Consider the following 24,787-nt stretch of genomic DNA (forward strand, 5'->3'; position numbering starts at 1 on the left):
CAGGTTCTAACCCCGGGGTCTTCACTAAGAAGTGCTGGAAATAGGAGGGGGAAATTCCTGTGAAACTGTGCGATCCCTTCCTCCAAGGGGCCTCCTTCACAGCTGTCCTGCCGGCGTCGCCAGCTGCCCAGCCAGTTCCTGTCCCTTTCGGAGCCCGCGCTCACCCCGCCTGACGCTCCTAGAGTCTGTCCTTCTGCCGGGTCCCAGGCCCACCGCTGGAGGAATGGAGTTCTCGGAGCTGATCCGTACGGGCCAGGCCCAAGCCGAGCTCCTGCGGGGCCCGGAGATGCCCCCGCTGCGCGGCACGCTTTGCGTCACCGGCCACCACCTGCTGCTGTCGCCAGGACCCCAGGCGACTCCAGACCTGTGGCTGCTGCTGTTGCGTAGTGTCGACTCCATCGAGAAGCGGTGAGACGTGGCGGGGACATCCCCGTAGTCTGGGAACGCATGGCTCCGCAGGGAGAGGGGGAAGGGCAAGCGCAGTTGGAGCTGGTGCCCCCCCTGCATAACGTACAATCCTAAGAAACTCCTTTCTCCTCCCCTCTGGTAGAGGTCAGGGGACATTAAGCCTAAGTTTATCCATCCCCAGGGTCGCGGGTGACGCCGGCACCATCACGCTGCGCTGTAAGGACCTGCGAGTGCTGCAGCTGGACATAGAGGGCGTGGAAGCGACGCTGGACATCGCCCGCTCCATTGAGGTACGCCAGGGTTGCACCAGGGGCACTTAAGCTACCCTATCCCGTAACAAGGGGACTCAGCATCCAGCGTTATCGCGGATGCAGGGTGTTCTGGAGTGCGTGGAGAGGCGGGAGCTGCGGAGCGGAGGGCTGGATTCCGACCTTTCCCAGATCCCTTGCCTTCGTTCCCCAGGCGCTGTCCTCCCTGGAATCGGTCATCACCTCCTTTCCGTTCTTCTACCGTCCCAAGGGTTTGAGATTGGGCGAAGCCTGGCACTTCCACCCACCAGAACGCTACTACAAGCGAATAGCTCGCGAGGTCGGCGCAGTCGTGGGGGCCTGGGGATGTGGGAGAGCCGGGTCTGGAAGGGGAGCGGGGACAGGGCACTCACTGTGTGCCCTAGACCTGGTCTTCGCCCCTCCCTGTGCCGCAGACCAGAGCGTGGCGGCTGAGCGAGGCGAACGAGGACTTCAGCTTGTGCCCCAGTTACCCCCGCGCGGTAATCGTGCCTCGCGCCGTGGACGACGATGCCCTGGCGCGCAGCGCCCGCTTCCGCCAGGGAGGCCGCTTCCCTGTGCTCAGCTACTACCACGCTCCCCGCGGAACCGTGAGCCCCACCCCTCCCCAGAGCCCGCCGCTAGGACCCTCTGCGTCCCTCTTGGCTCTTCTCTACACTGGCCGGCCTGTTGGTTGCCCGGCTTCGGCCCGGGCTCCGGCCCTATTCTGGCCCCGCCCACTCAGCTCAACCCTGCCTTCATTGATCCTGACCCCGCCCCTCTCCCTGGTTTCCGAGTCTCGCCAATCTCTGGCCCCACCTCCGGCTGGTCTGGGCCCACTGAAGCCTTGTCCCTCTTTTGTCAACCCATGACCCGCCCACGTTCTACCCAGCGGGTCCCTCCCCCCTCTGGCCACAACCCACCCAGACCCGGTCCGACGCTCCCAGGGCTCCCGGGCTACCCCCCCAACCCACGCCCCATACAGCTCTAGACCCGCTCCAGTGTGTAAACCCGGCCTAGGGATCCCCTGAGCGAAGTCCCTGAACCGGGGCCTGGTGGGTAGTTTCCGAGCCGAGTCCCTGTCCGCAGGTGCTCCTACGTTCCAGCCAGCCCCTGACCGGGCCCCAGAAGCTGCGTTGCGCTGAGGACGAGGAGCTGCTGCGAGCTGTGCTGGCGGAGGCTCGCCCGGGGGCCCGGGGCTTCATCGTGGACACGCGCTCGGCCCAGGCCGCCAAACAGGCCCGCATGACTGGCGGCGGCACCGAGGCCAAGGCCGCCTACCCGGGCTGGAAACGGCTGCACCGGCCCCTGGAGAGGTAAGGGGTCTTCCCATCCTCTCCTAGGTTCTTTCGTGCAGGACTCTTCACGGATGGGGGCAGGGGGAGGGCGGTCTTGTAGGAACTTCCAGGACTGTTAGGTCTTTCCTGGTAGCCATCCTGCCAGGTAGGCATGTCCCCACTGACAGAGCTCATTCCTCTCTAGGCACCCCAACTCTGCCTGGGTAGAAAAAGCACTTCTTTACATTGAACTGAAATTTCTCTTCCAGGAACAACCTCACCATACACACACACACACACACACACACACACACACACTGCACTGGTCCCAGCCCTGCCCTTGAGGGTTGTACCCGCACAGTTGTTATCTGCTCCCTCTGTCTCCAGGTGCTGGTAGAACCAAGAGAAAGTCCTGAGGGACTTTTGTGCTTTGAGATTGGCCTGCTCCCCTATCCAGAATATAAAACTCTGTTTATTCATTGATCCGGCCAACATTGACCCAGCACAGAGGCTGAGATGGTGGCCAGCCCAGACATGGTTGGAAGATCAGCAGTAAACGGGCAATTAGAATTCAGTGTGATAAGTAGCAGCACAGAAGAGGCGCCCCTCTGTTAGAATAGGTCATCCTAAGAAAGCTTCCCTGAGAACAGGTGAAGGCACTGCAGGTGTGCAGGAGCAGGGAGCCTAGTCATTTGTTCTGTTTTGGAACTGCAAGCACTTCGGTGAGGTGGGAGTGAGGAGTGTGATGTGGAGGCAGGGAAAGAGAGATGGAGGTAGAGAGGCTAAAGGGGTGACAGGGGCCAGAGCAAAGGTTTTGAATGCCATGATTATGAGCTCAGAGCTTATCCTAAAGGCAGTGGGGAGCCACTGAAAGCTTTTAAACAAGCCTGAAAAAGTCTCAATTAGATTTTCTGGCAGGAGGTTACTGGTGATCTAGAGCAGAACAGTTCCTGGGAAGTAGGAGCAGATACCAGAATCTCAGGAGTATTGTGTTTCTCTTGTCAGACTGGTTCTCCCCAGGGGGTACTGTGTTGCTCCCATCAGACTAGGGTACATCAAGGGTACTGTGACACCTTCATCAAATTGGGGTTTCCCAGGGCATTCTGTTTCTCCAGGGGGCTATGTGACCCCTCCCCAGGCATTGCTATGCTTCCCCAACAGACTAGGTCTCCCCAAAGGGTCTTGGGTCTCCTCAAGTTTGGGGAAACACTTCCATCAGATTAGGTGGGCTCTCCAAAGGACCCTGTGTCCCTCTTGTCAGGTGGGCTCCTCTGAGGGCTCTATGTCTCCCTCACTGGTCTGGAGCATTTGTTCCTAGGCTATGCTCACCAGAGCTTGGGCTGGAGAAGGGATGACCAGACTCCCACTTGTGCAGGGGGCGGCCCTTACAGGAGAGCTTCGTGCGCCTGATGGAAGCCTGTGGGGACCCGGAGCAGAGCATGGACCGCTGGCTTAGTCGACTAGATGGCTGCCGCTGGCTGTCACATGTGAAGGAGGCACTAAGCACAGCCTGCCTAGCAGCCCAGGGCATGGAGTGGTAAGGGCCCCCCCTCGCCGCCCTACAAAAAAGAGAAGAGGGCAGGGTGGGCAGGGCTCTCAATGTCTGGGCACAAAACCACATCTCAGTAAGCAAATACAGGTTTCAAATGGGCCCTTTCTATTCCTGGCCTGGCTACTCCAGGCAGGGAAGGACAGGCCACTGCTGATAAGCCCTGGGCCCACAGGGAAGGGGCCTGCATCCTGGTGCATGGGGCCGAAGGCACGGACAGCACCCTGCTAGTGACTTCACTGGCCCAACTCATCCTAGACCCCTTGAGCCGAACCATGGCTGGATTCCAGGAACTGATAGAGCGAGAGTGGATCCAGGTAAGTGGCTGCCCAGCCCAGCCCTAGCCCTCCATCCAGAATCTCCACTTCCTTGTGCCCATCGCTCTGCCCCCTCCCCAGGCCGGCCACCCCTTCCAGCTGCGCTGTGCTCACTCGGCCTTCTCCCACACCCGCCCCAAGCACGAGGCACCCATCTTTCTCCTCTTCCTGGATTGCGTGTGGCAGCTGGGCCGCCAGTTCCCGCTGTCGCTGGAGTTTGGGGAGGGGATGCTGTTGGCGCTGTTTGATCACTCCTATGCCTCCCCTTTCGGCACCTTCCTCTGCAACAGTGAAAAGGAGAGGTGAGCTAAGGGGGTGTCAAGGTGGGTCAGAGGGCAGGCACAGGACAGGGGTGGGTACCTGCTGCATTGGCAGCCTACTTTCTTAGAAGACATCTTCGGGAATTTGCTGGTGGACCATGGTTAGGACTTGGCGCTTTCACTGCTGGGGCCTGGTTCGATCCCTGGTTGGGGAACTAAGATCCCGCAAGCTGCAAGGCGCAGCCAAAAAAAAAAGACATCTTTCCCTTTCAAACGAGTTTCTCTCTTAGAAAAACTCGGAGTGTCCTCTCCTATCCTACCTCCAGAGCTCACACTTCCCCCTAACTTATGCAAAGCCCGAAATAAATGGGTCTATGGCCAATCCTTCAGACCTACCCCCCACTCTGTCCATAGCCAAGAACAAGTGCACTCCTAGCTTAAAAACAAAGACTGAAGGGGAAAGTTGCTGCCAAAGTCATTTCTGGGGCTCTCTACCACTTTGCAGGGTTGATTCTAGTGAAGCAATAGAGTAGAGGTTGAATGCTGAGTCAAATTGTTTGGGCTCAAATTCTGGCTTCACCACTCACCTGCTGGGCGATCAAAAGCAACCCTGAATCTGTTTCATCAGTAGCAAGCAAAGAATCGTAATAGTCACAATAGCCTAGAGGTGGGGTGGGGGCATGTGTGAGGATTAGCTGAGTTAAAATATGGAAAGTGCTTAGCACAGTGCCTGGCACACAGTGGGCACACGAGTGGTAGTCATTTTTATTATTTGGTTGGCTTGTTGCATATGCCACCAATGAGCTCCCATTAGCCATCTTTCTCTCATCAGACTGAGATGAGGGGAGGGAAGGTTCACTGCTAAGAAGGTAGAGCTCATATTTAGTTATCTTTTGTTGCCCAGTGGCCTCCTCTCCACCATGTTGTTTTTACTAACTCTGCTTATCATTCAGGTTAGAAACTTATTTTTACCTCCCTCTCCCCCATCCTTCATATTTAGCTTTTCTTCTAAGAATTTATTTTTTTTAAATATTTATTTGGTTGCGCCAGGTCTTAGTTGCGGCTCGCCGGCTCTAGTTGTGGCATGCGAACTCTTAGTTGTGGCATGTATGTGGGATCTAGTTCCCTGACCAGGGATCGAACCTGGGCCCCTTGCATTGAGAGCACGGAGTCCTAACCACTGCGCCACCAGGGAAGTCCCTCTACTAAGAATTTCTTAGCTTAGTCCTTTCCTGTCCAAGGCCCCTCCTACTACCCTAATCCAGACTTTCCTTTCCACGTGGACCACTGGAACAGCTTCCTCACTGCTCTTATTATCTCCACTTTCATCCTTTTTTTTTAACTCATCAGTCTAGACCTATCAATATTCACCTTGGGCCCTTTCCCACTTTCTTGCTTTTGCTCCTGCAGTTCCCCCTAAGTATTTCCATGTTTTTGCACACCTGGTGAACTGTTGCTGCTAGACCCAGCTCAAATGGCACACTCTTAATTAGCCTTCCCTGATCCTTTCAAAGCAAAGCTAAGCAGAACTCCTTAAGAACTAGGACTTTGTCTTGTTCCGGCTTTATTGTAGTGCCCAGTTCAGGATCTGACTAGCTACTGTCATCTGCGGGAGAGGGTATCACTGCCCTGGGGGAGCTGTCACCCTACTAACCAGCGCCCTCACCTGGAGTCCCAGAGAGCATAGCTGAGTCTGGAAGCTCACTCTCTCACCCCCTCCAGATGCCTGTGTGAAGTGAGAACTCGAACACACTCCTTGTGGTCTGGGCTCAATCAGCCAAAAGAGCAACGAAAACTCCGGAACCCGCTCTACGTCCCCAATCCCTTGGCCATCTGGCCCTCTGTGGAGCCCCAGAGCCTGCGACTGTGGCAAGGTGACCCCCTCTCCCTCCTCCTCCCTGGGGGAGTTCTCCCCTCTGCTCAGCTTCCTTACCTGTCCTCCTCCTCTTCCTCAGGCCTGTTTCTGCGCTGGACCCATCCACCTGAGCCTTCAGAGGTAGCATGGGAGAAGGTGTGGCAAATAGCAACAGATCAGAAGACAGAAGGCTCTCAGCCAACAGATTCAGCCTCTGAGCCCCAACCCTAAGTACTGGTCCTTGGATGGTGGTTGAGATGTTCCTGAAACTTCTCCAGGCCCCTCAGCACCTTTGGACCTTGAATGACGGTGCCTGCAACCCAGCCTAGCCCATAATACTGAAGTTCCAGGTTTGAAGTGTCCAAAGTGTAGGGAGAAGGTCCAAATAATAAAGGTATCCATGATTGGTATGAGCTTGCTGGGGCATCACTGAGAAGGGAAAGTGTTGAAACTGACGAAATTTCTGACCAGAAACCATTTATTTCCAAACTAATGTATTTCTCAGAGTCCAAAGCCTTCTGTGAACCTGGCCCATATGGAGATCCGGGGTGTGTGTGTGTGTGTGTGTGTGTGTGTGTGTGTGTGTGTGTGTGTGTGTGTGTGTGTGTGTGTGTGTGTGTGTGTGTGTGTGTGTGTGTGTGTGTGTGTGTGTGTGTGTGTGTGTGTGTGTGTGTGTGTGTGTGTGTTGGTGTGTGTGTGTGTGTGTTGGTGTGTGTGTGTGTGTTGGTGTGTGTGTGTGTGTGTGTGTTGGTGTGTGTGTGTGTGTGTGTGTGTTGGTGTGCTGTGCTGTGGTGTGCTGTGGTGTGTGTGTGCAGTGGAAGCTCGGAGTCCTAATCACTGGATGGCCAGGGAATTCCCAGAGATCCGGCTTCTTAAGCCTCAAACTCAAATTCAAAGTACTGTGGGTCGAAGTAGTGGATGCGGACATAACCATCTTCTCCACCGCTGCTGTAGCTGGAAAGAGACAGGCAGGGCCCGGTCAGAGGCCTGCCCTGGGGGAGGCAGGCCTAGCGGGCAGGGCATGGGAAAGGGGCAGAGGCAGGCAGACCAGGGCTGAGCTCAGCTCCCTTCACTGGACCCTACCTCTTGCCATCAGGATGGAAGGCAACACTGTTGATAGGTCCAAAGTGACCCTTGATTCTTCCAAACTCTTCTTCAAAGGCCAAGTGGAAGAACCTGGAGGAGACAGCGGGGTGGGAAGTGACAGTTCATTCATTTTCCATCTCCTTCCAAAACATGTCGAGAGGTACCACTCCCCAAACACAAACTGTAAAGTGGGGAAACTGGGAAAAGGGGAAATGAATGTGAACAGAACAAGACAAAGTTGGGGGAAGATTGGACCCAAACGTCTTCCTTACTATGTGCTGGGCAGTGCTCTAAGAGCTTAACAACTATTAAGTCATTTATTTTATTTTATTTTTTTTTTTTTGCAGTACGCGGGCCTCTCACTGTCGTTGGCCTCTCCCGCTGCGGAGCACAGGCTCCGGATGCGCAGTCTCAGCAGCGCTCCGCGCGGCATGTAGAATCTTCCCGGACCGGGGCACGAACCCGTGTCCCCTGCATCGGCAGGCGGACTCTCAACCACTGCGCCACCAGGGAAGCCCAAGTCATTTATTTAATCTGCACAGTTTTATGAGGTAAGTATATTATCATTGTCTTCATTATACAGTCAAGGGTAATTGGGCACAGAGAACTACAGTGATGTGTAGAGCTTCAGAGCGAGCCCAAGAGTTCATGCTCTTAACTGCTATATTATACACTTGTCACAGAAGGGCCACAAATCTGGCTGCACTTCCTAGCAGCCAATGAATTAAGGAAAGTCTCTTTAGTTTTATGATTTGTGTCCATCATGAAAGACATTTCATGAAGTTTCAGTTTGGAAGAGCTCCTTCCCCCTTTACCTGGCCTCGAACTTGCCAATCCGGGTGGAAGTGGTGGTTACATCCATTGCTTCCTGACCACCGCCCAGCACCACCTGAAGGGAAGAAGAAACTCTAGACAGGCCCAAAGGGCAGGCAAATCCATTTTCTGTTTTTTTCCCCCCACCCCATAAGCCTTTAATTATCTCCCACATCAGATTAGGAATATATTAAGGGTAAGGAACAAACATCCTTCAGCCACCTCCTACCCTGTCCCCTGGGGCTTCCCAATCATTCAGCCTTGTTGCTGCTCTGAGAATCTCCTCTCTGCCTGACACCATTTTCCCCCAGAGATCTTTTCTTAATTGCTAGACAAACAACTAGATCCTGGAAACATTCCAAGGCTTTAGCAAGACGCTCGGGTGGGGTCCCTTACATGGTCATAGTTGGGAGAGAGGGCAGCTGAGTTGACGGGACGTTCTGTCCGGAAAGTCTTCTGGTGTTCAAGGGTTGTGGAGTCAAAGAGCTAGAGAAAGCAGGGGAGAAATCTGTAAAAGGAGCCTTCTTGGGGGGAAGTCGAGAGCCAGGCTGGAGGGTGGGATCAGCCCCACCAGACCCCTTGCCCGGGCTCACCTTGGCTGTGTTGTCCTTGGATGCAGTGACAAACATGGTCATGTCCCTGGATAACTGGATGTCATTGATCTGCCGGGAGTGCTCCTTAATAGTCACCAATACCTCCCCAGACTGCAAAAGAAAGAAGAGTGAGGCTCTGACCAACCTGATCCTCACTACCCCACTGCTCAGCCAGGGTTCTGGACTGTTTCTTGTTCCATGAAGGGGAGGGGTCTGGGTTGGGGCTGCCTCAGTGTCCCCTGAATCAACATTTACTCCCACTCCCAAGCCCAACCTGGCCCAAGTGTGCAGGTTTTGTAAACACTGCTAGTTTACCTAGGAAAACACACACTTATGGTGACAAATCTACAGACCTATTAATTAATCATCATGTAACAGTAGAGAAGTTTCCGTTTAATCCTTCCAACAAATATTTATTGAATGGCTACTATTTGCCAAGCATTGTGCTAAGCACTGAGCAACACCTATTTCCTTTAATCCTCACAACAATCCTATGAAATATTTTAACAGAAAATGTAAAAGGAATAAACTAAGGTTCAGAGAGGTGATGTGACTGGAGATCCTAAAACCAGTCAGAGGCAGAATCCACTCGCATCTCCTTCCCTCGTAGGGTCTTGGTCACAGGTCACGAGGACCACTGCTCGTCCATCCTTTTCTTAGGTCTTTTCAAAAGGCCGTCTCATCTCCTGATTTCCCTTCCCACTAAAAGAACCTGCTAGACTATGTAGTACAGAGTTTTAGAGTCTGCCCTTAAAAGTACTTCTCTGGGCTTCCCTGGTGGTGCAGTGGTTGAGAGTCCGCCTGCCGATGCAGGGGACACGGATTCGTGCCCCAGTCTGGGAAGATCCCACATGCCGCGGAGCGGCTGGGCCTGTGAGCCATGGCCGCTGAGCCTGCGCATCCGGAGCCTGTGCTCCTGTGCTCCTGTGCTCCACAACGGGAGAGGCCACAACAGTGAGAGGCCCGCATACCGCAAAAAAAAAAAAAAAAGAAAAGAAAAAGTACTTCTCTGTAGGAGTTCCCTGGCAGTCCAGTGGTTAGGATTCTGTGCTTTCACTGCCAAGGGCCCGGGTTCAATCCCTGGGCAGGGAACTAAGATCCTGCAAGCCAAGCAGCGTGGCCAAAAACAAACAAATGAAACTTCTCTGTGCCTCAATTTCTCTATCTAGAAAACAAGATTATTAAAAGCCCTGAGGGCAGACTTCCCTGGTGGCCCAGTGGTTAAGAAACTGCCTGCCAATGCAGGGGACACGGTTCACGCCCTAGTCCAGGAAGATCCCACATGCCTTGGAGCAACGAAGCTTGTGCGCCACAACTACTGAGCCTGCGCTCTAGAGCCCGCGAGCCACAACTAATGAGCCCACGTACCACAACTACTGAAGCCCAAGCGCCTAGAGCCCGTGCTCCACAACAAAGAGGAGCCACTGCAATGAGAAGCCCGCGCACCACAACAAAGAGTAGCCCCCGCTCTCCACAGGTAGAGAAAGCCCATGCGCAGCAACGAAGACCCGACGCAGCCAAAAATAAATAAATAAAATTAATTAATTAAAAAAAAAAAGCCCCCAGGGGTAATTCCCTGGCGATCCAGTGGTTAGGACTCGGCCTCTCACTGGCATTGTCACTGCCGATCCCTGGTCCGGGAACTAACATCCCACAAGCTGCATGGCATGGCCAAAAAAAAAAAAAAAAAAAGCCCTCCGGGTCAAGGGCCACTGTAAGGATACTGGGACTGGGTCTTAACTGACTTTGAATGACAGGCACCTGGCCTGTGCTCTGTAAACATTTGTTACATGATTAAAAGGCCTCAAGCATTAGGCCTCAAACAGAGACCCTCAGAAGACTGTCATTTCCTTTCCTGAGTTACTTTCACCTATTCTGAGGGAAGAATGTATTTCTGTCTCCTCCATTAATTTGGACACATGGTAGGGATGTATCTGGCTCTTACATTTCAGGGAACAAGTACCAGCTTTGCAGTCAGGCCTATCTGGGGGCACAGATCAGCTCACTGTTTGCTATCATCAAGCGTTATTTATGTCTTTGCCCTTGGTTCCCATTCCCTTCCTGCAGGTAGGCCTGGTACTTTTAGTGGGCCACAGTCAGTGCTTGTTGAGTGACTGACTAACCTTTATGGTATTATAGTCCAGTATTCTTCAGAAACCCAGGCACCCACAACTGAAATCTGAGACAGCCTGGACTTTACCCTTTGCTCTTGTGGGTCCATCTCATCAGTCACCTCTGAACGTCTCCTGACTGTCAGGTAGTGCACATCCCCATGACTACTGCCTAGAGTTTATGTCCATTCTCCAAACTAGCCTGCGAGAGTTTTCTAAAGAGAAAACCTGATCATCCATAACCATTTGAAGATTACCTCCTGCCTAAGGGAAAATTACAACTCCTTTGTCTCCTGACCCGCAAACTATCTAGTCCTGGTTCCTCTCTTCCGGCTTGAAGCTCCATTTATTCTTCACAGATTAATGTACATGCCACCTCCTCTGTGATAGAGGGCACTTTCTGTACTTGGCTGAGACCTCTGTGGTGGCAAAACTCACAATCTGACCCACGTGCTAGCTGTTTGCCAGTCTGTCTCCCCCGGGGCAGGGCCCATGTCTGATTCACTTCTTTGTCCTCAGAGGCTAGCATGGGGCCTGGCACTCAGTAGTGGCAGGAGAATGCTTAACTGTGATCATTAGTAACATATCCTGAGTACTCTATGACAAGTTTTTCAAACACCTGATGTCATCTGATCCTTGAAACATCTTACAGATAAATAGGCTCCGTGAAGTTATGTAATACGCCCAAGATCACATAATGAGAAAAGGGTGAAATCTGTATGTGAATCCAGCCCTCTTAACCACTGGGCTTATCCTGCCTCTCATAGAGAATCATTCTGATGGGCTTAGGCCTTACCCACCCCCTTACCTTGGCGCTATACTGGTTGAGCTCTCCGCCCTCATGGCCTGCAATGATGCACTCGCCAAGGGGTCCCCAAACAGCACTGGTGATCTTGGAGTCGTTGCACGGGATCTTCATGTAGGGCTCGTTGTTGTCTGTGTGGGGCAGCAGATGTCAGGCCCTGGGCTCTGGAGTCGAGCCCTTCACCTCAACTCTAGTCCTGAACCCCAGCACCGGCTCACCAATCTGGCTCGGATCCCGCAGGTCGAAGAAGCTCACGAAGCACTGGTAGCCCATCTGCTTGTCCGTGGAGAACATGATGATGTTGCCCCCGAAGTCAAAGCCACAGGTCCGGACTGCTGAATTGGTCTTGACTAGGGCCAGCTGCTTCCCTGGAGACAGGCAGAGTGTGGGCTAGCCCTTGCCCACTGCAGGGAGGACTCTCTCTACACTTGCCTATTGGGATTTCCCTCGTGGCACAGTGGATAAGACTCTGCACTCCCAATGCAGGGAGCCAGGGTTCTATCCCTGGTCAGGGAACTAGATCCCACATGCATGCTGCAACTAAGAGTTCGTATGCCACAACTAAGGAGCCCATGTCCTGCAACTAAGGAGCTGGTGCAACCAAATAAATATTTTTTAAAAGCAAAACAAACAAAAAAATACACTTGCCTATCGTCACGTTGCACTGTTTCACCTGCACTACTGACTCTAGTGCCCTCCCCCACTTTTTTCCTCACTGCTGTGCTTTGGCTCAAGTCTTTTAACTTCTCCCCACAGTCCCTCCTCAGACACCTGCCACTGTGGCACTCACAGTGGACTGCATTCTATCTGTCTCTGCCTCAGAATGCACTCTTCCACAGCAAAGTCCTGCTCTAATTTCTCTGTGTGTCCCCAGTGCCCAGCAAAGACCTGGGAGATCTGGATTACCAGTAAACGTTTACTAAATGCAGCAGCTTAATAGGCTCCCCTGTCTTCTGTCTGTTCTTCCAATGCTCCCCACTGCTATCTGGGCTTGCTAAAGCTAAATACGCTCTTCCCTGCTCAGGGACCTCCATGGCATGCCAAATCCTACAGAACAAAGCCATGCTCCTGAGTTTGCATTCAAGGCCTGTTCTGGCCCTAGCCTGCCTCAGCTTCCCCACTGCTGTCTATTTCATTCCCCAAGAAGCAGGAACTCCCGCCAGATCAGATGGCTTGGATATGATACTTGCCCTGCTTTCATTCCTGCATGTTCCAGAGCGATGACCTCTTTCTCATCCTTCAAGCCCCAGCTCATATGATATTTACTTTGGGAAACCTTCCCAGGCTGTTCCCACCCCCATTCCAGGCATTCAGTTGCCCACCTCCGGCCTTCCACAGTGCTCTTTGCTTCCTCTAACATGGCTTATATCTCACTGTATGCCTCTTTTCTCCTCTGTCTTCTTTATTTTCTTGTCTGTCTCTTTTTCCCTAGACTAAGAACCATCTCTGGATTTATCTCTACTTACCCAGAACCTGTAGGTCCTCACTGTTTGCTGTAAAAGTGAAGGATTCAGGCTTACCTGTTTCACAGTCCCAGAGACGACAGCTGTTGTCAGCTGAGCCGGTGAGGACATGCTTGGTGTCCCCTGAAGAGGGTGTTAAGAAGCATGACAGAGTTCACCCGAGCCCTTGTCCTCCTGGAAGGCCAACTGAATCACCTCCCTGTTCAGCACCAGAGAGCCTTCCTTCTTCTCTCATCCTAACCTCCTCATCCAGAACTGGAACTTGTCCTAAATGCTCCCCCAACCAATGAACAGACCAAGGAGGCAGGTAGCATCATTCTCTAGACCCACAAGAGCAACCCAGACTCCCAACTCCAAGTCAGCAGCCTCTCCATTGCTGGCAGACCCTGGGAGCACAGACTCAGAGCAAAGACAAGGATACAGTCAGCGTCCACACACCACACAGCTCCGGTATGGCCCATATAGGTGCCCAGCCTCTCACCATTCACAGAGTACCATACATTGACAATCTGGAGGTGTCAATGACAATATGACAGGGTGATAGGCATCTCAGGCAGAGCAACGGCCTCCTATTTTGCCCCAGGAGCCCCCAGCAGCCTCTACCTAGGCCAGATTCTGCCCTCTCCTGCTCATCTCTTGGGAAAGAGCAGGTTGCTGGTAAAAAGACCAACTCCTGGATTCTCCTCCTTCCCACAGGTAAGCAGCAAGGGAGTCAGGAGGCTTGCAAAAAGTCTCCATTTGCCACTATACCGGCCCTTTCCCAGACTCCTAAACCCTCAGAAAAATAAAAGGTCAAGTCAGGTGCGAGCCTAGCAAAACAGTAGCTTTGGTGTTCTGTCCAAATGGGAGCAGTTGGTAGTAGGGAAGCTTGGGTTCCCATCCCTGCTCTGCTACTATCTCACTGTATTATCTCAAAATTAGTGCTTCTCCCCTCTGAACTTCAGTTTTCCCATCTGTAAAATGGTCAGGACAGTAACGCCTTCTTCAAAGGGTAGCTCCAATAAAATACTGTCTAAGGAATTTAAAATATAGGTGACTAACATTAATTAGGCATTCACACACACTAAGCTCCTTACTTGAATAATCTCATTAATCTTAAAGACAATCCCAGAAAGAAGCACTATTACTACCCATATTTTGTAAGAAGGGACACTTTTAAGTTTATAAAGGTTAAACGACATGCTCAAAGTCACACTGCTAGTGAACGCAGCACTCAGGATTCAAATCAGGTCTGTTTGGTTTCAGAGCCCTCACTTTTAGGCACTCGAGTTAACTTCCTCCATATGGAGGTGCCTCAAAAGGCAGTACTGTGAGGGGCTGTCTGCAGTCAGTGAGCGGCAGGAAACGGCTGACTGAAATGATACCAGGGACATCTTCATTAAGGCCTCTGTGTCCCTCGCCACCCAAGGATCAACTTTCCCTTTCTTCAGGTGGTCTGCTCCCCTATCCTTGTAGAATAGTTTTGTTCTTCCCCAGAATGGTCTCCTCTCCGCTCCCTGAGCAAGCTGACCCTCGTCCCCCTTCCCCTTCCACAAGGTCCCTTACTTTTCTTCTCCCCGGCTAGTCCTTCCTTCTACCAACAACTGAGTCCTTTCCCACCTCTCCAGGTTTAATGTTCTCGCCCTCCTAATCCCGGGATAGTCTCTCCCTACTTCTCAGAATGGGGCGCTCTTTGGGTTCTCTCTCGCGGCAAAACTGGCCTGTCCACCCTTCGCCCCGCCAGAATGAACTCGCCCCCTCCCGGGCCCCCTCCGCACTGTCCCGGCGGCTCGCCCTCCGGCCGACGCTCACCGGGTCCTTGGCCACCGTGAAGAGAAGGTCTCCCTCGCGGTTGTACTTAATCTGCGTAATGGACCGCTCATGGCCCTGCAGCAGGATCGGCTTCTGTGGGGACAGGACGGGAGTGTCAGCGCCCAGAATCGGCCCCGGCCCGGACCCCCAGGGCAACAACTCTAATTCACGGGAACTCACCATGCCGGCGGTGACGCGAGGAAAAACGCAACGCGAGCAGAACCGGAAGAGGCTTTGGCACCACTTCCGGATTACGGGTCTCCGCCCCTTCGTTCCCGGAAGTGGAGAGGAGCGGCGTTGCCATGGCGGCGACCCTGGGTAGGCGGGCCCCGCCCCTCCCCAGGCTTCCAGACTCCCACCCGGAATTCATCTCTACTCCACCTCCATCACCTAACCCCGACCACTGCTGCAATCCCGAACCTGGGCTCCTGGATCCACCTCCCCGGCCTCCCGGGGTCTGTCCTACCCGCCAATCACACCCGGGGCGTTGGAGAGCAAAGAAGGGCTGTAGGGGCGGCGGGCTGGGGATGGGAGGCCGGAGGAGGGCTGGGGCCGTGCGGTGGGGCGGCGCGGCGGGGGAGGGAGTGTCACTCGCATCTCCATCCAGGGCAGGTGCTGGCTCTGGTGCTGGTGGCCGCTCTGTGGGGTGGCACACAGCCGCTGCTGAAGCGGGCCTCCTCGCACCTGCAGCAGGTTCATGAGCGGACGTGGGCCCGGCAGTTGCTGCAGGAGACGAAGACCCTCTTCTTGAATACTGAGGTGCGTCGGTGAATGACCCCTTTCTCAGGCGTAGCCGCTAAGAATTTGGTCTCTGGAGTCAAACAGGTCAGGGTCAGAATCTGCATTCCACCACTTACTCGCTAGAAGCTCTTGGATGAATTCCTTGTCTGCCTTGAGCCTCAGTTTCCTCATCTGTAAAATGGGAATAATGTAACCATCTCATGGGGCAGTTGTGAGTATTAAGTGAGGTGAGGCACATAAAGCACTTAGCATTGGGCCTAGTACATAATTAGGGCCCAAATCTATGATGTTTTGAGCTGCTATTATTAATATTTTATTATGGTGATCCTTCCAACAGACCTTTCCGGAGGTAGGGCTTAGGGCTCAAATTGGCCCTGGGGAGGCAGGATATGGAGAACTACCTCTGACCCCAACGCTGCCAGTCTAGGCTAGTGGGAAAAACAAGACATAGACACAACCGTCTCTTAGGGCTAAGGGCTTTGAGAGAGGTACAGATAAGTGCTGCGTGAGTTCACAGGAGGGAGGCTGGAGCTAGGGGACCAGGGGAGGGCTTCTTGGAGAGAGTAACACTGGCATTCAGAGACTTGCAGAATGGGGAGGATAGGAACCAGCAGGGCTGAGGGGGAGGGCATTCAGGGCAAAGGCATGGAATTCACTCAGTGACATTCCCTCTGCCCTGGAAGGGTTCTTTTCAGAGGGCTTAGGCCCTAGGCCCTTATAGCTACCCCTCCCTCCGAGGAAAGGCATATCTCAAAGCTCAAAGAAGGCAGCACTGCTCAGTTAAGCAATCACACTGACTGCAGTTTTCTTCTGTTTCCAGTACCTGCTGCCCTTTTCCCTCAACCAGTGTGGCTCCCTTCTCTACTACCTCACCTTGGCATCAACAGGTAGGTCTCTGGGTTAGAACTACTATGCTTAGTGGTGGAGGCCACCCGGAGAGTCACTGTGGGGAGGGTGTCTAAAACACCTTGTTGCCATGAGTGAGGGAGAGCCCCCTGTCTCTCGTTCCCGAGCTGCACCCTCTTCTCTGGGCAGTAGGGCACGGTGGGCGGTTATGAGTATGCTGCCAGGCACGAGAGTTGGTTTGAAGCCTGGCAGTCTCATGCAGTGGCAGAGGAAGAAAGAAGGTTCATTTTGCTGTGCCAAGGGCTGGCTTTGACACTCTTGCTTCCACTGCTTGCTACCTGCCTAACCTTGAGCAAGTCCCTTATTTGAACCTTGATTTTTTACAACTGGCTTCATAACACTGAGAGCATTAAATTCAGTGTATGAAAAGCATTTGGCAGAGTACCTGGTGCGCACTGTACCAGGAGGAGCTCAATAAACATAAATTGCCTTTTCCCCACTGTTGTTGACTGCCCTCTACTGCGTCAGATACTGTTCTAGTTTTCACATTTTAAAAAATTCTCATCTCAACCCTATGAAGTAGGCATGATTGTCTCCACCTAGGAGATGAAGTTACAGAACTTTGGGCAACTTATTGCATCTCTCTTTAAGTCCCACTGCATGTCCGTGCAGAAGGACTTGAAGCCACATATTACTAAAGTTTATGCTCTTGAACTTTGCTATGAGAATTTCACCTCTCCTGGAGTCTCACCTAGGCCCCCCAGAGACTTGACAGAAATTTGGGTCCCAGGTAGCCCTGGGAAACCCCTCAGAGGCCATAGGAGGGTGAGCGGATAGGCCGACCTCCAGACCTGCCACATCAGCTTCAACTAGAGTCACTCCGCCTTCATCGGTCTTATATTTTGGGCTTCTCATAAGACTTCATTTAAAGGAAAGTTTGAAAGCCTCTGGCACTCCCTGCTGCCCAGAATGCTAAGCCCTCTGGTCAGCTGACTGCAGTTAGCCATTTACCAAGTTTTGAGCAAATTGGAATTTTAGGATCCTATTATCTCACCACCTACTCTGTATCCTTTAACGCCCACCCATTCTAATAATCAGAACAGTGGTCTCTGTTTATTAAGGATACATTCAGCCAAGGATATACACATGTTATCATATTTCATCTTACAACCCTGTTGTAAGGTGATGTTGTTATCCTGCTATCACTGTTTGTCATGTAGGGCACAGGCTCAGAGTGTTTGAATGACCTAACCAAGGTGACATAGGGAAACCTGGGTCAGCCTCACTCCAGTGCCCTTGCTCTTCCCTTGTACCGTGCTGCTTCCCTCCCCAATCTCCTGTTGCAAACCAGACTTTAGCAGCCACTGCACTCGATGTAAAGTGTGAAAGCTTAAGGAAGGAGCTCTGAGTAGGTAGCTGTTGTGTCAGTTTCTTGGATGGCTAATGCCAGCCTCGGTGGGGCCTCGCAGGGGCTGAGGAGCTGCACGGTTCTCTCCTCCGCTACCTGAAGCAGGTGAGGCCCGGGAGGGCTGGGAAAGAGTGTGCTGAGAAGCCAACATGCACAGTCTGCCTGGCAGTTATGAGTCTTGTAAACTAGTAACTCAGCTTCTGATTTCGTTTTGTTTTTTTGTATGTGTTTAAGAGCACTTAACGTAAAATCTATCTTCTTAAAAAGCTTTAGGTGTACAAAATTTAAGTGTAATAAATTTTAAGTTAACAGTGTTCTTAACTCCATTAGTCTTTTTGAAGTTTGTTTCTTGCAAGTCAGTCCCTCGGGGCTTCAAAACTAAGGAACAGACCCTGGACTGCGGTGACCTCTACTTAAGGCCCAGCCTTGTGGGGCCTGTCCTGTACCTGGCTTCCTACCGCTGACTTTTTTTCTCTTCTGTAATTCCGTAAGGCCCAAGTCTGAGCTGAAACAGAAACAAAATGTGCTTCACCTGCAGTTTTGGTTTGTCCTTATCCATCTAAATAGATTCAATAAGGGCACAGGCTTTGGAGTCAGGCAGACCTTGGTTTAAATCCTCAATTTGCCTCAATTTATGTGATGTCTTTGAGCCTTTGATTCTTTTATCTATGCAGAATGATGCTAATGCTCTTCCTGCAGTGTTTTTGTGAAGATTAATGAGATGTGTGCACAAAGCACCCGGCACATAATGTATACTTGACAAACGTGTTTGGTGTTAATAGCTACTGCATCCTATGGGTTTTGGGTACTTGTCTGTCCAGATGTCCTTGAGATCTCAGAAGTTCTCTTTGAGTGCAAAGATCTCATCCTTACCAGCAAACCAAGGTGGTCCCAGACCTTATAGTTCAGGTCTTCATGCTGGAATCCTGAGGGAGCACTGAATTTAGAGTCAGGAGACCTGAGTTTGAATCCTGAGCTTTGCTGTGACTTCATCTGGAAAATGGGGTCATGAGATACCCTTTTTAAAAGACTGTCTTGATGATGTAATGAAAGTGTTTTGTGCCTAGAAAGACTTTTTTTTTTTGCATCTCAGAGATTCTTTTCATTCTGATCACTCAGATCTGACCCTAGCTGTGCCCATCAGTAACTCTCTGGCCATCATCTTTACACTGATTGTTGGGAAGGTCCTTGGAGAAGATATCGGTGGAAAACGTAAGTCTGGCCACTGCAAGTTTGGGGAGCCACTACTTGGGCTTTGACACCCCTGGGTTAGTTTTTTCCAGAGCCATCTCCCTTGGCCCGGTGAGGAGAGGATCTTCCCCGATCCTGCCCCTTTCTTCTGCAGCTCCACTGCTTCCTTGTGGCCATCAGAGTTTCCTTCCCCTGGGTAGTCTGGGGACAGACCCTGTCTGAGCCCTTCCCTCAGCCCTGCACCAGCTCCTACTGACATGGCTGGTCTCAGAGCCTCTCAATTTCTCCCCATGATCCCAGGAGCATTCGCAGGCATGGTGCTCACCGTGGCAGGAATTACACTCTGCATCACAAGCTCAGTGACCAAGACCCAGGGGCAACCATCTACGCCTTGAGTGGACCAAGGCCACCCTCCGGCTCTGCTGTCTCCAGGAAGCCCCTGGGCCATGAGGTAGAGGCAGTGAGCATGCAGACTTAGCCCTCCCACCCCCTTCCACTCCCCAGCCTCAGCTTCCTCATCTCTTGGGATAATAGCTACCTCATGGATCATAATAAGAGAACAAAAGTGAAAGCGTTTTGTAACTTCCACGTGCTGTTCACCTGCTGCTCGGATTTAGCACAAGAGACTTCACACGCACCCTCACCCTCAGCAACCTTTCTGTCCCAGCAGCACACTTCCTGCTGTCATGTCAGGCCCCAGGCCCCAGGCCTGCCACTGTTCCTGTGCCTGACCCAGACTATCCCAGCAGCTGGTTGGTGGACCGCAGAACTCCAGCCGCAAGAAGAGAGCCAGCTACAGTCTTTGAGCCAGAAATGCAAACAGGAGGGCTCCAGGGCTCAGCCTTGGCTGGCTGAGGAGGGAACTGAGGGGAAGGTGCATAAGAACAGCAGACGTTGGGGAGAGGAGTTTGCTGTTAGCCCTGCCTGTCCCTCCTGTGAGGTGGGTGCCGGCCCCTCTCAAACCGATCGACATCTATGGGCCCCCGCACTGCCAGACCCCAACGTATGGAGCAATGCCAGGTGAGCGGAAGTCTGTAATAAATGTGTAGTAGACAGATGGAGGTTGGTAAGTATTCTTTTATTGGGACGACCCACTCCCCAGTTTGTGTTCTTTCCCTGAAGCTCCGTTGGCTACTCATCTCTCTGGCCAGAGAACCTCATAAGGAAATGGCCTCTGTGGCTGGGCTGGGCTGCTCTGCTGGGAGCGGAAAGGAGGCTGGGCTGTGGGTTTAGGGGCAGAAGAGGGGCTGCAGCGCACCCTGTGAGCCTAGGGGAGGCCCTGCTTCCTTGAGAACCGGCCGCTGGAGGCTGAGGATAAATGGTGGCCGCAGAGTGGCGGTCCCCAGTTCCTGGCTGCAGCTGCTGGCTCTCAAGATGGCAGAGCAGGGGCCAAGGCCGAGAGAGCTGCCCCAGCTCTGGCCGGCTTTCCAGGATCAGGGCCTCTTCCACTACCTGTGCTGCCCTCTGGAGGAGGCAGAAGGCCACACAGAACGGAGCCATTAGCACCCCACATCCAGCCTCCAGTCCTCAGCCTGGGGTTTGCCCACCCGAAGAAAGGAAGAGACCAGAAATTAGCATCTGCCCTCTCATTCAACAAGGTAGGAAGTCGGGCTCTGAGAGGTTAGGAGATTTGCTCACAATCACAAGGGAGAAGAATCGTTTCCAGGACCTAGAGCTGCCTGTTTCCAGCTCAGAACTCCTGTCCCAACATACGGCTTCCGGCCCCGGCCCCAGCCCACCTGATCCAGGGGTGCCTCTGTCCAGGTGGCTTCATCATGTGCTACTCCCTGGGCCCGTGCTGTCTCTGTCCTTGCATGGGGAGCCCCATACACTCCCTTGACTTCTGATGTGGGAAGTTACAGGCCGATGCCTAGGCTGAGGAGCCCTCACATTCTTTCCCTTGACCCTCTCTACCACCCGCTCCCCTCCCCTCCCCTCCCTCCCCTCCCCTCCCCTCCCTCCCCTCCCTCCCCTCCCTCCCCTCCCCTCCCCTCCCCTCCCCTCCCCTCCCCCCCCCCCTCGCCCAGGACCTCAGAGGATGGCAGGTTAGCTCAGAGGCAGGCCTTTGGCCCCACCCCCACCCCTTCCAAATCCCACCCCCGAAATGTCATGGCTTTGAGTTTCCATGTGCTTCTTTTCATAAACCAGGTCCCTGTGAAGAGGCAAGGGACTGGCCGTGCACACGGGGGAGTAGGAGACAGTCGTCCTGAAGTCCGGACCAGCTCTGAACCTGGGCATTCTGCCCCCATGGAACTCCCTCAGCATAGCAGGGACAATCCTACGTCACTGTTAGAGGCTGGCAGAGAAGGCCTTGGATTCTTGGGTCCCCTCAAGAGAGTGGAGAGCATGCTGAAAAGCTTGCTGGGGGCTGGCATAAAAAGCAGATGGCTCAATTTGCCTGGCTTCCTTTGGAGAGGACTGGGTTGCCTGTGCTCTGTGGCCATCGGTCTGCGGAGGGAACACTGGGCTTGAGCCGTGGGTGCAGGCTGGCCTTACCTTCTCCACTCCCAGTGCAGGTTTGAATGCTCCTGGTGGGAGCTTGGAAGAGGAGATGCCATCCATCTTCAGAGCCTGCATCCTCCCTCCCTGCTCCCTCTTCCATCAGGCTGCCTTATCCAGGGACATGGCAGATGGTGCCTGGTATTCTAGATGCCCAGTGAAACCAGGCCGCATCCCCCTACCCCCCACTCAATGCTCACTGGCTCATCTCTTGGGAGGGCTCAGGCTTGGGATAAGATGGGGAGTTGATAAGCATCTTTGGACCCTGTTGTGCCAGATATGCTGATTCCATCTCCAAGCATCCAACCTGGCATTAGGTCCAGCAACTCAGAGTCCTGAAGGTCTTCACAGAGCCCAGATAAGCTGGCTTCAGACCAGTTTCTGGTCTGGCCCCTGTCAATAACTGTGTTAACCTGAACGAATCACTTCACTCCTCTGAACTTCAGCTTCTCCTCTGGAAAACGGGAATAATAATCTCTGTTTCACAAGATTATTGAGAGGATGCAGTGAGATAAGGTCAGAGGCTGAGCTGGAAGAGGATTCGGCTAGTCACTCCTTTTCCTTCCCACCCCCCATGACACCTTGCCTCACCTACCCCCTGCTGTGGAGCCTGGACTTTGGGTCTGGGGGTTGCCTGCAGTGAAAAAAGAGAAGGCTTGTAGGAGGCAGAACAGGACATGGAGTCAGGGTGGCTTCCTCTGCTCTAACCTGCTACCCTTCCACCTCACACATACATACCAGCAGCCCCTGGGCAGTGAGGGACGAGGCACCAGATAGGGGAGGGCCTTGAACCATCCTCTCCGACAGCCACATAGTAATGGCCACTCACCAGAGCCTCCCTTGCTGACAGTGGGAGCCCATCCAGGGTGCAGAGTCTGGGAGAGAGAGGTGAGTACATAAGGGCCGGTGAACAAGATGTATCTTCATATGCAGCAGACTACGAGGGGGTGGGTACAGCTATTTCAAGGTGCCCTTTGGCTGCTGGCCCTCTGGGCACCAGGGCCAGTCACCCAGGCTCTGCCCTGGCTCCGAGGGCTGGGCTGGAGGGGCCTCTCCCTGAGGCACAGAAAGAAGTCCCATTTGGGGAAACATGCTTTCCTTTTGCCTTTTCATCCTCAAGGGCAGCGAAAAGCAGTAGGGAGGCTCCCTTTGGGGACATTCAGGTCTCCACAGTCCCCAAACTCACTTGCGCACAGCCCCGCTCTGTAATTTCACCTTCTCAGTCAGGAGTTTCAACACTGCTTCCCAGTCCATGCTGGCAGCCTGGGACAGCTTCAGGCTAAATGGGGGGCTTAACAGGTCCCCATTCCTGAACACACTGGGACAAAGAGCAGCCTGGTAAGGGGAAGGGTCCCCAGAACTACCTACCTGTGAGAGGAAGAAGGATGGCACAGCGGCCAGAAGATGGTCCAAGAACCAGTGCGTTGTTTTTCACCCATTAAGCACATTGGACTTTTTATATCCCAGTCGCCAGGGGCTCCTGGAACAAATCCACCCACTTTCCCTTGGTCTCCCTGAAACAAAAATCTCTGCCCCTGTTCCCCAACACGAGCACTCACTGGATACAGCAGGGGGAACCTGCAGGTAGCTGCTGTCCAAGGGCCCCATCACATGGCTGCTGAATCACAGGAGGGCCCTGAAACCCGTCAGGCCCCCAGATCAGGAGCGAGTTGAGGCCTTTTGTCAGGGATAGGTCAGTCCAAGGTGGGTAGGGTGAGGGAAAGAAACCAGACTGGGGCAGAAGAGGGGGCAAGGAGGGATGGGACTGGTCACGCCTTTCACCAAAGGGTACTTCTACCTCCCCTAGGTCACATTCTTAACCCCCTCCCATCCCTCTGTTTTATGGCTTCCTCTTTCCTCTGAGGACCATAGCCTGGAGCTAAAGTAAAGTAAAAGTTTGGGAACGGCACAAGGAACAGTGTCTTGAAATCCTGCACCTGAGAAGGCTCCAGAGCTCCAGGGCTCCTGACTTCCCAGACCAAAGTGGGGGCAGCCCCCAGGGGGATGGGAGAACAGAGGGCTGGGGGCTGGTCGGCCCCAGGACTTACTGATAGTCTGCTGCTCTTCCCACCTGGATCCTCCCCTCTAGGGTGTAAAGAGCTGAAAGGACAGATAGGTCACTGGTCATCTTGGGGAGCCTGGGTCCTCAACAGCCCGGCAGCTGCCAGAGCGTGGGTCTGGGGCCCAGTTCACCAAGTCTTCCTTCCCACTGGAATAGTCTCAGTCATCTCGGTCTGGAAACAGATGCTGACACCTGCCTTAGGTTATGTATCAAGCTGGACATCCAGTCTGGGGTCTCAGACCCAAACCACAAGATTAAAGGTCGAGATCCTCCTGTATCTCAGAAATTTTCTCATTCATGATGTGTGCGGTTTCATCTCATTTTGTATGAGACCGAGGGCAAGTTAAGTGACTCACCTAAGCAACATGGAAGTGACAGAGCCCAGACTCTAAGTCTGTCTGGCTCCCAACTCCTGGCTCCTTAACTCTCAGCAACCTCAGCTGAGAGCAGAGGAGGACCTGGAAGCCAGATCTGAGCTGGAAGCTCAGGCACTCAAATTATTTATTCTCCCATCTTGGAAAGCATAGCCCCACCCTGTAAAGGACAATCCCAGCCTAATGGAGAGCACGGGATGCCTAAACACAGCAGGGAGGAAGTGATGGATGGATTTAGAGTATTTAGTGGTGGTGGTGATGGTCATGGTGGTGGTAAGGACCCAATCAGGAACAGCCTTTGGAAAATGGGGCTCAACCAGCAGAATGTTCTTCTTCCCACTGGTTGGTCCTGGCTGGATGGGCATGAACATCAGTGTAAGACTTTGACTTGAACTGTGGCTCCACGTGTTATTTATGTACTCTTAGGTAGGTTATTTCACTATCTTGATTTCCCCTTCCAAAGAATGGGGATAAGACCACCCCCTTCATAGGATTGCTGTATTCCGTGAGATACACAGGAAGTACTGAACACATGCTGTTGCTATCGCTATTACCTCTCTCCCCAGGCTCTTTGACCAGCCCCAGCCCACTCACGGGAACTTGCGGAATCGTTCAAAGCCAGCAGCCACATACTGCCCTCTGTTCTGCAGGTCTGCCAGGTCGGTGACAGGGTGGCCATGACAAGGCGTGTAGAGAGCACGCACGGCCAGTGGGGCCTGCACAGCCGATGTCACATCACAGAGGAAGGTCTCCAGGGTGGGGAAGCAGTGTTGAGTCACCACCAGCTGGTGGCCTGGGGAGAAGGGGTCCCCATTCCGGGACACCACTACCCTCTTGGCTGCTGGACTGCCACCTGCCATAGCGTGTCCCCGGCTAGAGATGCAGAGCTGTTGCCAGGCAACTAAGGCAGGGCTGGGAGCAGTGCCAATCAGAGGTGGAGTCCTGCCCTCTCACCCAGAAAGGCAGGGAGAGCCTCCATAGGAGCATCTGTCTGCATTCAAGGTCTCATCCAATCTGCTCTTGGTGGGGCCTCACAAGAGTACGGTGGGTCCGATCACTACATATGAAGAAA

The 24,787-nt window shown here is 53.2% G+C and overlaps 4 protein-coding genes across 12 annotated transcripts; 2 read left to right on the top strand and 2 right to left on the bottom strand.

The window, feature by feature from the left end:
- Window positions 1-7,835, top strand: LOC101272244 (myotubularin-related protein 9-like). 6 transcript variants are annotated; one of them, XR_004481617.2, is made up of 11 exons: window positions 4-408; window positions 590-698; window positions 871-996; window positions 1,112-1,285; window positions 1,764-1,990; window positions 3,327-3,488; window positions 3,676-3,817; window positions 3,899-4,119; window positions 5,800-5,951; window positions 6,033-6,326; window positions 7,366-7,835. XR_004481617.2 is itself a non-coding variant. In XM_049700301.1 (10 exons), exons 1-10 carry the CDS (start codon window positions 224-226, stop codon window positions 6,161-6,163), a joined length of 1,569 nt encoding a protein of 522 aa, XP_049556258.1. In that variant the 5' UTR covers window positions 3-223; the 3' UTR covers window positions 6,164-6,342. The 6 variants fall into 6 exon arrangements, 5 of the variants coding, with proteins under 5 accessions (XP_049556263.1, XP_049556261.1, XP_049556258.1 ...); XM_049700301.1 differs by lacking the exon at window positions 7,366-7,835 and having other exon boundaries at window positions 3-408; window positions 3,959-4,119; window positions 6,033-6,342; XM_033422292.2 differs by lacking the exon at window positions 7,366-7,835 and having other exon boundaries at window positions 6,033-6,342.
- On the bottom strand, window positions 6,410-14,879 carry EIF3I (eukaryotic translation initiation factor 3 subunit I). The gene is made up of 11 exons (XM_004266526.4): window positions 14,775-14,879; window positions 14,595-14,687; window positions 13,225-13,312; window positions 12,861-12,926; window positions 11,559-11,708; window positions 11,344-11,471; window positions 8,425-8,535; window positions 8,228-8,317; window positions 7,834-7,907; window positions 7,016-7,108; window positions 6,410-6,886 (listed from the first exon to the last, which is right to left on the bottom strand). The coding sequence occupies exons 1-11, from the start codon at window positions 14,775-14,777 to the stop codon at window positions 6,805-6,807; spliced, it is 978 nt and encodes a 325-aa protein (XP_004266574.1). The 5' UTR covers window positions 14,778-14,879; the 3' UTR covers window positions 6,410-6,804.
- TMEM234 (transmembrane protein 234) lies at window positions 14,807-19,837 on the top strand. 4 transcript variants are annotated; one of them, XR_004481624.2, is made up of 6 exons: window positions 14,807-14,912; window positions 15,202-15,353; window positions 16,156-16,222; window positions 18,709-18,801; window positions 19,081-19,231; window positions 19,451-19,589. XR_004481624.2 is itself a non-coding variant. In XM_033422303.2 (5 exons), the coding sequence occupies exons 1-5, from the start codon at window positions 14,897-14,899 to the stop codon at window positions 19,633-19,635; spliced, it is 513 nt and encodes a 170-aa protein (XP_033278194.1). In that variant the 5' UTR covers window positions 14,807-14,896; the 3' UTR covers window positions 19,636-19,837. The 4 variants fall into 4 exon arrangements, 3 of the variants coding, with proteins under 3 accessions (XP_033278194.1, XP_012387269.1, XP_033278195.1); XM_033422303.2 differs by lacking the exon at window positions 19,081-19,231 and having other exon boundaries at window positions 19,451-19,837; XM_012531815.3 differs by having other exon boundaries at window positions 19,081-19,594.
- Window positions 19,665-24,575, bottom strand: DCDC2B (doublecortin domain containing 2B). Its single transcript, XM_049696352.1, is given in 12 exon segments — window positions 19,665-20,196; window positions 20,199-20,244; window positions 20,520-20,623; window positions 20,926-20,932; window positions 21,073-21,228; window positions 21,859-21,913; window positions 22,018-22,072; window positions 22,075-22,154; window positions 22,466-22,597; window positions 22,839-22,915; window positions 23,328-23,379; window positions 24,310-24,575. Coding segments are annotated over 12 exon segments (1,077 nt in total). The 3' UTR covers window positions 19,665-20,149.
- Between the last annotated feature and the right edge of the window lie 212 nt (window positions 24,576-24,787).

Source organism: Orcinus orca, chromosome 1, assembly GCF_937001465.1.
Source record: "Orcinus orca chromosome 1, mOrcOrc1.1, whole genome shotgun sequence".
Lineage (NCBI taxonomy): Eukaryota > Metazoa > Chordata > Mammalia > Artiodactyla > Delphinidae > Orcinus > Orcinus orca.